The sequence below is a fragment of the Gymnoscopelus microlampas genome (genome assembly GCF_963454915.1).
Source record: "Gymnoscopelus microlampas genome assembly, chromosome: 7".
NCBI lineage: Eukaryota > Metazoa > Chordata > Actinopteri > Myctophiformes > Myctophidae > Gymnoscopelus > Gymnoscopelus microlampas.
The window spans coordinates 22,189,797-22,200,438 of NC_139944.1; the positions used below are offsets into that span (position 1 = coordinate 22,189,797).

The following is a 10,642-nucleotide window of genomic DNA, read 5'->3' on the forward strand; positions in this document are numbered from 1 at the left end:
ATTTTCAAATGGCCGAAATGTATATAGGGCTGAAGTGGTTAATCTATGTTTTGTAATAATAATCAAAATGTACAAAATAACTAGTAACTAGAAAGAAATTTCCTACGAAAATTTAAGTGTGCCTGCGTTGGCTGGGGGTTTTGTCGCCGTGGTACCGCGAAACGGTGTAAAAAGTAATGCGGTAAGTGGGCCGGTCGTCCCGCACGTTTTGATGTATACATTGGCGGGGCCGTGTCAACCGTGTGGGAGGAGTAGCATTTTGATCCCTTCGGGCGGCCAAAAAAGTAAAGAAAAAAACAGCAAAATAATGTTTAAAAAATTAATAAGAAATAAACCGAAAGTCAAAAAAGGAAAATTAAAAAACAGAAAAATTGAAAGTAAAAATGAGCATCTAAAACAACATTTGAAAAAAATGCAATAATTTTAAAAAATATATAAACAATTACTTAAATGGGTTTGAGTGCTTTTTTCACCCACTTCTGAAGGTCTGACGCAAAAAGTGCCCATTATACTATTGTTTGCAGTCCCCCATTTAGGGGGGGTAGGCAAAGTTTGGGAGCATTTCGGGAAATGTTCAGAAACCGGAAGTGAATACATGGTTTGAGTGCTTGTTTCGCCCACTTTTGAAGGTCTGACGCAAAAAGTGCCAATTATACAATTGTTCGCAGTCCCTCATTTAGGGGGGGTAAGCGAAGTTTGGGAGCATTTTGGGCACTTTTCAAAACCGGAAGTGATAAATCCACTTCCTGTTGTGACGGTTGTGTTCGCAGAACCCAATTTAGGGGGGGTAGGCGAAGTTTCAGAGCATTTTGGGCACTTTTCAAACCGGAAGTGAAGAGGTCCAAGTCCCGGTTGGACCATCGAGTTGCATACCCTTCAAAAAGTGTTTTGGTGTAAAAAAAAAAAATCAAAAAAGGAAAAGTTCGGAAAAAAAAATTAAGTAAAAAAATAAAAAGTTCGTAAAAAAATAAAGTCCATGACAAAGTTTGGGGGCGGTACCATGCTGCAAACAGAAGTTACGGCCATTTAAAGCTCGGCCAATGGGAAGGCAGAGGGGGCGGAGCTTCAACACACGAAGCTCATTGGTGGTTACAGCTGCCACATGGATTATAGCAGGAGCCCTAGAGTCTCTGGGTGGTTTCCCCCCCTCCCCGTAACCGTTAACATGGGAGTGAATGGGGGAGTGAGGATGATGATGGTTAACATGGGTGTGAATGGAGGATGATAATGAAGAGTAAGTCAAGTCAGAATGAGTCTGAATTTGGGACTGAAAGGGGGCGCGGCTACATGTTTTTGCTAATAACGTGGGCGTGGTAACGCGAAACGGCGAAAAAAGTAATGCGGTAAGTGGGACGGTCGTCCCGCACGTTTTGATATATACATTGCGACTAACGAGTAAACCGTGTGGGAGGAGAAGCGTTTTGCGCGGTACGTGCGGCCAAAAGGGGCGGAGTTTAGCTGTTTTTTGCTAATAACGTCGCCATGGTAACGCGTGACGGAAAATCGTTTCCGAGCACACTACTCCCGGCCAAGCCGCACGTTTTGATGTATATATTGCGGCGGTAGTGTAAACCGTGCGGCTGTTACGGTTGACCGAATTTTGTGGCTTGAAACTTGTATTAATAAATCTGGAAGATCTCAATAAGTGTGCCTCTGCCATTAACATGGCAGGCACACTTAACTAAAGTTTTAAAATAATTGTACTGGAGTAAAATGTTCAATATTTGCCTTGAGATGTAGTGGAGACGTGGAGTAGAAGTAAAAGTACTGAAACGTTTACATACTCAAGTAAAGTAAAAATGCCTCAAAATTGTATAAGTACAGTACTTGTGTAAATGTACTTAGTTACTTTACACCACTGTCTGCTGCAGCCTGATGAAGATGATGTCACCCAGACCCCCAAACAGAAGAAAGTCATGTGTTCTCAACATAAAGAAGACGAGATGAGTCTTTTTTGTCTCCAAGATAACACGCTTATGTGTGATAAATGTGCTGCGCACCATAATAAAACACACAAAACTGTGCCAGCAGTTGAGCAGATCCCTCAAATAAAGGTAAGAAAGGGAAGCACGTTATATTTAAACAGTAATTATTGTGACTGGTCGTGCAAACACTGTTTTGTTTCTTCAGAATGTAAAGAGGTTGTTTCTGTTGAGTTCATGGTTGAGTTTTGTTATGTTGTCACTTGTACTTGAATAGAAAATGCTACGAAAAGAGAAGATCCCGACAACAAACAGTGCATACAACCTAAAGATGGAAATCCTTAAAGCGCAGATGAACATGGAGACATTTAAGGTAATCCCCTCCCATCTCCTCTGTTAGTTTTCATAGTGGGAAGAGGAAAATGAACAGCAAAACCAAACGATACAAAACTAACAAACAAAAACTAGGCTATTGTCTCATTAATACTCATTAACTTCAAATAAATAAATAACAAGTTAATAAGTCAATAATTATGTAAATTGTCTATAATATACAGCTATAGTAAATTAAGTAGGTCTATCAACAGAACTTCCAACAGTATCTGGATTAGTATTTTGTACAGTATCAAAAGTCTATCAACATTGAATACAAACTAGACGCGTCGCAATTCTGGGAAATTGCAAAGTGTGGTTGCGCCGACGTTGGTCGCGGGTCGCAGGCGGCCGCCGGGACTCGAGGAATACGCTGGGAGGATTACCGTCGGAGGCCGCGCAACGTGCGTTTCGAATTCGGTGCCGATCGGATCCCGCGTTCGTGACAAGTGCCGTTTTCATTTGAGGAAATAGGCCCCTCCCACTAAAGAAACAGGCCCCTCCCACAAATGTAGCGGGCCAATGACATCGTCATGTCACTCCTGAGATCACTTGCTTTTCTTTTTGAGAGAACTGATCCCCCCAAAAATCATGTTTTTGCATCAAACGGTTACATTTTGCGCATTTGTGGCGCCCCCTATGGATCAAAGTGGAAATGCCTTTGGGGATTCGTTGAGTAAACCACCCTCGACATGTGATTCAAATTTGGGATTGATTTGACGTTTCGTTCGTGATTTTTGGCCTTCTTTGTAAAACAGGCCCCTCCCACTAACTTTGGAAGCCAATTACGGACGAACGGTAAGGACTATCAAAATGCCGTTTGGATATATTTATCGCATGGGTCCATAGCTCACGTGTACCGATTTGTGTGAGATTTGGACAAAATTTGTAGGAAAAGAAGCAAAAAGTGCGTTTTGCAGAAAATTCAAAATGGCGGAAAATCTATCCAGACGGATAGACCTATATGGGGAGTTGCGTCATGACCCAAGGAATCTAGGGGAAAAATTTTGATTTTACAACCTACGGTTCAATAGTTATAGGCCAAAACGTAAAGTGGGCTGTTATAGCGCCACCATGTGGCTGACTGGTGTGATTCTATTTTAAATAATTTTGCAATAAACTATTAACCTCCCCTCCAAGTCTTGTAACTGTAGCTTTTACGGTTTCCGAAAAAAAAAAACTTGAATGGGAGTTTTTGCAATTCCCATTAAAGTGGATGAGGAAATTTAATGCACTAATAAATCAATATCAAAAAATCTATCCAGACGCAAATGGGCGTGGCCTATATGGGGAGTTGCGTAATGACCCAAGGAATCTAGGGAAAAATAAATTTTGATTTACGACCTACGGTTCAAGAGTTATAGGCCAAAAGGTAAAGTGGGCTATTATAGCGCCACCATGAAGCCGAATGGTGTAATAATTGTTTCAATAATTTGGCAATAAACTATGAACCTTCCCTCAAAGTCTTGTAACTCTAACTCTTACGGTTTCTGAGAAAAAAATACTTGAATTTGAGTTTTTTCACTTTTCCATTAAAGTGGATGGGGAAATTTAATGCACTAATAAATCAATATCAATTAAACTATGCAACCAATGTGGGAGGAGTAGCCGCCCGAAAAAAAAGTTTATCTAGAAAGAAAGAAAGTCGGTAGAGTACTATAGTCTGGTTGCCCTGTTAGGGCAACCACACTAATGAATATTAATGCCGCTTTCTATGCCAATGTATTGTACTAAAATCTCCTTTCATTTTTGGTCAATCAGTAATTGGATGGTATGTGTACCCGTTTCATCTTGTATTGAGTACTAGTGTCTGTGGTGTTTTGTAGTTGTTTGTTATGTGTTTGTATGTGTGTATAACTTTTTGGAAAAATTCAATACAAATATTTGAATAATAACAATGAATACAAATGAATTTAAGTACAGTCTGTCAAAGTTCAACAATGTACTTCCTAGTAGTGCAAGTGCAGAGTCAATTCAGGAGTCAAAAGTCAGTAAGTCAGTAGAATCGTATTATACAAATGAATAATTTGTGGACTCCCATTTCTTGCTCTGTTAGGAATCTTCTTCGTTTCAGAAAGAGGAGCTGGAGGTGGATTTCTCCAGACTGATATCTACCATCAATGATGTGAAGGGACGACTGGTGGCTTCCATGGATGAAAAGGAGAAAAAGCTGCTGCAGAAAACTGAGAGCAAGGTTACAAAGATGGAAGCCACCTGCAAAAGTCTTGAGGATAAGGTGTCCAACATTGATGCCGGCCTAAAAAGCACTGATCCCTGCACAGTGCTCCAGGTGGGATTTCCCAACACCAGGATGTTTTTGTACTTGGTGGTGTGTTTGGTAGTTTTATATTGGACCCGAGATTGTTTGCCCTTAGGGCGCGCTCCCACAGCACTTTTATTTTACCTTTGGGGCAGAATCTGCCAATGCTTTGTCAATGCAAATGCGTGGATTCACGCAAGAGCAGATTTTTCCGCTTGTCGCGCAGACCTTGCGTTTATCCGCTCTGCACGAAAAAGCATAAAACTGCTGGAGGCAGGAGCTGATTTTCCCCCTCTGTCCAATCGGGTGAGTCGAAGGCGGACCGTCCCAAGACTCAGGAAGCAACATGGTGCTCTCAGTGGACCAACTGGTTGTAGCTGTTGCATCTAACCCAGTACTTTATGATTTGTGCACTTGGAGACAGATTTAAAATATAAAGTGCTTACCCCATGACTAAGAATTTTACAATCATGTACGGGCCCTCAGAAGTACCTGTATCTTCCGTATTGTTCAATAAAAAGCATTTTAATCCGATTGGTGGCTATTTTCCCATAGAGTTATAATGTACCAACAGTGCAATACACCTTTCAACCGCTAGGGTCGCGCAGTTGAAAGCATACGGAGAAAATGATCACTGATTGGATTAAAATGCTTTTTATTGATGTTTATTTAATACGGAAGATACGGATACTTATGAGGGCCCGTACATGATTGTAACATCCGTGGCCATGGGGTAAGTACTTTATATTTGAAATCTGAATGTGTATGTAGATGTACGAACCCCAAGTGTGAAAGTGCAAAGACATTTTTGTCTAGTGGCTAGTGTCTCGTGGTGGTGCGGGCTACGGGGCGGTCTTGAATGTGAGTGACAGGTGCGTCACAGCGTTTTTTTAGAATCAGCTGGCTGCAAAAAACTGTGGCCGCGCACAACCTGCGTTTAACAGCGGCCAGCCAACTTTTGGTGAGAGCGCGCCCTTAGAGTTCAGTACTTTGGTCAAGTGTGAAAGCTGTTTTCATCTCAGGTCCACTTCAAAACAGTGGTCTGCGTTGAGGGTGCGTACTGTGGCAACATGTCTTCCCAAGCATGTAATTTCCAACAAAACAAACATTTAAAATGAGGGAAAATGGTGCACATGACAGATACAGACAGACAGACCTTTATTGATCCTTTATTGACCTTTATTTCAGTTGCCAATGGCAGCACAGCAGAAAAAAACACAGACGCAAATTAATCTCCCCTGGGACGCAGACGGGACAAAGAGGATTTTTTTTTGCACAAAATATCCTGTGCAAACTCGCAGCACAAGACACACGGGAAATAAATATGATGTATACAGAATGCTTAAAAAGTTATTGCAGGCAGTGCTGATCATCCTTTTCAGGTAGAACTTAGTTGCAAACATGCTGCGCTACATTTGAAGAGGTTAACTAGGCAGAAAGAGATGGAGAACAGACACTGTCAATCTGGGAACTATTCAACTAGTCGAAAACTAGTCGAGCCTGTCTACAAGATGTGCTTGAGAGATAAATCTTACCGTCCCGTCTCCTTTCCATGGAAGATATTGCTGCGCTACATAAAGAGTAAAGTTATGGATATTATTTGTGATATGAAAGATAAAATGTTAAACGAAACACGATGTCATCACACCAAGCACAGACATATGCTTTTAAAAGTGAGCTGTTGTTTGAATAGAGAACTCATTGTTATTAAATTGATCGTTTGTTTAACTTTTGGCATCCCTATAAAATATTCAATATTCCCAAAATACAAGACGTTATGTTTTTTTCAACACAGCCAGTCGTCCATGCTGGCATTCATTTCACAGAGTTCCGTGCTGTAAAAAATCACGCAAAAATAAGAATTAAATAACCTAACCCTAACCTAACCCTAACCCTATCTCTATAACCGAAATAAAGTAACCACCAAAAAACAAAAAGAAACTAACAAAATCCGTTCAGAAACCGCTTTTTTTTTGCGTGCGGGCGCCTAAATCCGTGCACGCCGAACCCCAGCCTTCCCAATTGTCAAGTTCACCCGCCGCCTATGAACAACAGGTCATCTCATCTCAAATAAATAACTCCATCTCGGCTCCATCTGAACCAAAACAACGGCGCGTGCCGTGAGGCATACTGCATGCAGAGGCCGTTCAAATAAGTGTGGTTATACTTCATCGGTACCACAGTGTTGTACGGTGAGCATAGCCGATCTAAAAGCCTTCAAGGTCCAGAGGATGCGACGCGTTGTAGGCTAAGTTCACTGTGTGACGCCATCGTAAGGACAAACCATGTTTTTACCATAATTTCTCAAACGCCCATGCATGGTCCTTTACCGTTTATGACACCAACACACACCAGCTGATTGCCTGGTTGGCAATCAGATTTTTTCTTTTAGTAGCCAGAAATAACAGTATAACGTTTTCACCAGCAATAATGATAATAACCCCTTGCTATTCCAGCAAGTTATGCAATTTTGCAGGTAAAATACTGTCATTGTAGTGAAAACACAGCTTGTGTCCATCTTTAAAAACATGTTTTGTATACTGTACTATTCTGGGGTTAAGTCTATGTGGCAAATCTTATCACATAGACTTAACCCCATGACTTCATGTGAACGCGTTAGACACCTTTTGTCACTGTTGAATAGAAAGAGGTGAACCAAATAGTTCTTCAAACCTGTTATTGACCCACAGTGTTTATGGATATTTCAGGCGTATTCTTCACTGCAAAGTAGCTTAAGCCATGCATCAAAAATCCAGTCCTCTGATGATGCAGACTTAGACCCCGCGGAGAAACTAACAGAATCCAGAGACATCAGAGAACAGCTAATGACTGCTGTCACAGCCATATGGAAGGGTAAGCATCATCATCATCATCATCATCATCACCACCACCACTGACTCAATATTCTGTCTCCTGAAACCTCACCAAACATGCTAAAATTATAGACTTACACTGGTATCCTCAGGTTCATTGAGAGCTTGGACAAGCCATAGACTGTAAAAAAGAATTGGACAGCGTTACGGCCATAGACTCTACAGACCGTAATTGAAGCCTATTTTTCAGCTATTTCAAATCCGCCATTTTTCTATATCGCGTCATATCCTATGCACACGGAAATTAATGCTATTGGTTCGGACAAGTCCGGGGGTGGGGAATGAATGCTATTGTTTGTGTAGCAGCTTGTCAATCAAATCATCACAATGTAGCCATGCCCCTCCTGCAGCATACCCTACTTTATCATCAATTTTAAAATGAATGGGACCATACTTTACCAAAACGCATATCATGGTGATTGAAAGAAGACTTTATACCGTCCATACCGTTCGTCCGTAATTGGCTTCCAAAGTTAGTGGGAGGGGCCCGTTTTACAAAAAATGTCAAAAATCACGAACCGGTCAATCCCAAATTTAAATCACATGTCAAGGTTGGTTTACTCAACGAATCCCCAAAAGCATTTCCACTTTGATCCATAGGGGGCGCCACAAATACACAAAATGTAACCGTTTGATGCAAAAACAAGTGATCTCAGGAGTGACGTGACTATACAATTGTGCCGTTACATTTGTGGGAGGGGCCTGTTTCTTTAGTGGGAGGGGCATATTTCCTCAAATCAAAACGGCACGTGTCACTAACGCGGGATTCGATCGGCACCGTATTTGAATCGCACGTCGCGCGGCCTCCGACGGTATTCCTCCAGGCGTATTCCTCGAGTCCCGGCGGCCACGACACGCGACCCGCGTCGGCGCAACCACACTTTGCAATTTCCCAGAATTGCGACGCGTCTAGTTGTATCTGTATCTGATGTAGCTCTTATTATCAGAGCGTCCTTGAAAAAGAGAGCTTGCTCTCAATGGTCTTCCCTGAATAAGTAAAGGAAAAAGAAAGATACGGTATGAGCAAGGGATACCGAACAGTGAGCAGGTCATTGTTGAGAAATAAACCGTGCCAGGGTGATATCACCCTTTATCACCCTGAAGATGTTTATTAAAGCAATTAATAAAGTGACACAAACTGTAATTAACAAACTATTTAATTGCTTACGGTAAAGAAAGATTATGTCAGGTGCGTCCAGCCCAACAGGTTGGTTTGCAAAACTCTGGTAGGGAGTGTTGATTAAATATGAATCAATATTATGTTACCCTACACTATGCCTACTTCTGGTCTCAAATTACTTCTACTTCTACTTCTGGTCTCAAATGTTTTTAAAAATATTCTCTAGTAGTGTACCATTTAACTGTAAAATGACGTGTGTTTGTTTACATGGCTGCCTTGTTGAATACGGCAAAAACCAAGCACTGCTGATTGCTTAATTGTTTTTTTTTTCAAGTGCGTTGTCTCCATCGTTCTGTTATTGATTGTAGCGGTCATTATTGAAAAATAATGCTAAATTCAGTGATTGACCAATCAGAATCAAGCATTCAACCAAGCCGTGTAATAATTTTGATTTACTGCAGCATCAGGGTTTAACCACTTCACACCCCTACTCTGGGGGGAAAAATTGTCAGAAATAGCTATCTACAAGCTCACAACACGCAACCCATTGTGATAGATCTGCTATTTATGGCGAAGAGATTCGGTGTAGAAGGAAAAAGAGCAGACCTGGTACAGTTGCAACTCAGGTTCGTTTCACTAAGAATAGAGGGTTTAAGTGGTTAAAGCTGATACCAGTCTAACAACCAGGGCACACTTCTGTTGATCACAGTCAGATACCCAAAGCATGACGAGTCGACATGTGCTATATTCCTCTGACTTCCATTTCGTCTGTTCCTAGACCAAGGCCCTGTTGTTGCAAAAGCCCCAGACATTGATTTTACATCCAATTCTGTTTCAATGTCTCAGCTGCAAAGATGTAAGTAAACCTCTGATAATGAACTTTTTCGATTTCTTTTTTTTTATGTAGGACAAATAACACATTTTCTAAATGTTATTCCACAGTTGAAGAGTCTCTCACCTTTGATATGACGACTGTCGGCTGCTTCATCTGGGTGTCTCCTGATAAGACCATGGCCAGGAATTCACACCCCATACCCCAGACATGTGAACCACACACAGAAAGGTTAAACAATTTTGATGTGAGGGCTTCACAATCCTTCACAGGAGGAAGGCATTTCTGGAGAGTGAGTTTTCCCAAGCACCCGGCTTATTTTGGAGTGAAAAGTGACAACATGAGTTGGTGCGTTGAGATAATTAAAAAACAAATAACAGTATGCACTGCTGGAAAGCAATATGAAATACCATACCGAGGTCAAGGAGTTCTAAGCTATACCTCTTTTGGAGTATATCTAGACTATGACTCTGGATTCTTGTGTTTGTATGGTTTAGATTTCCGCTTTAATAATAATTGTGCACATCTCCTGTACTCATTCACCACCAGTTTCAGTAAACAGGTTCTGTTCCCAGTGTTTAAAGTGGCTGTAAACACACATGTCAAATTGTATGAAACTGAAACTGACTGACATTGCCTCAGTCCACCAAGTTATTTCCAAGGAGGAGGGGATTTTATTTTCCCTAACTTAAATCAGGCACCTGTCTCCACCTGGATCACAATTTTGCAGTCTCTCTTCTTTCTCACCACTAGGGTGCACTGTCTCCTTTGTAAATGGCCAGCTATCTAGCCTAACTGAAGCTTTCAGAGATTACAGAAATATTTTTCAAGTCACATTTTGTTTGCCACTGAATATTCTCACATTATTTTGTAAACATTTTTCTTTTACACACAACAGAGACTGTGTTGATTGTGAGTATATTTTTCCCCTCCAGAATTATAAAAAGAACAGATTAGTGTTTAATTTGTGGCTCATATGCAATCCAAATAAAATAAATACTGTACTGTGACTTCTCTGCGCAATCACACAAACACGCGCATTGGGAAGATGGGCGGGTCCTCTCAATTTTGTAGAACCGTGTTCCCCTTAAATTACAAACAGCAGATGATGTGTTGCTTTTCTCATCGAGTGATTTCAATATCTGCCTAAGTCACTGTTATCGTCATTCATTGTGTTATGCAATGTTCTCTTAGATTCAGTCCAGTTGTAGATTTTCCAAACTACAAGTATGTTGCAAGAACGTTGCCGGTTATTATAAAATA

General features: G+C 41.0%; 1 protein-coding gene across 2 annotated transcripts in view; it reads left to right on the forward strand.

Annotated features, from left to right (window-relative positions):
• Positions 1-10,642, forward strand: part of LOC311048193 (zinc-binding protein A33-like) — an 11,157-nt gene extending 515 nt beyond the window's left edge. Inside the window, exons 2-7 of one of the 2 annotated variants that reach the window (XM_084061289.1) lie at positions 1,872-2,054; positions 2,200-2,295; positions 4,351-4,584; positions 7,263-7,407; positions 9,326-9,403; positions 9,490-10,642. In XM_084061289.1, coding sequence (XP_083917415.1) covers positions 1,872-2,054; positions 2,200-2,295; positions 4,351-4,584; positions 7,263-7,407; positions 9,326-9,403; positions 9,490-10,010 — 1,257 coding nt within the window. In that variant the 3' untranslated portion in view covers positions 10,011-10,642. Of the gene's footprint in view, positions 1-1,871; positions 2,055-2,199; positions 2,296-4,350; positions 4,585-7,262; positions 7,408-9,313; positions 9,404-9,489 lie in introns of both variants that reach the window. The other variant, XM_084061290.1, reaches the window with a different exon arrangement.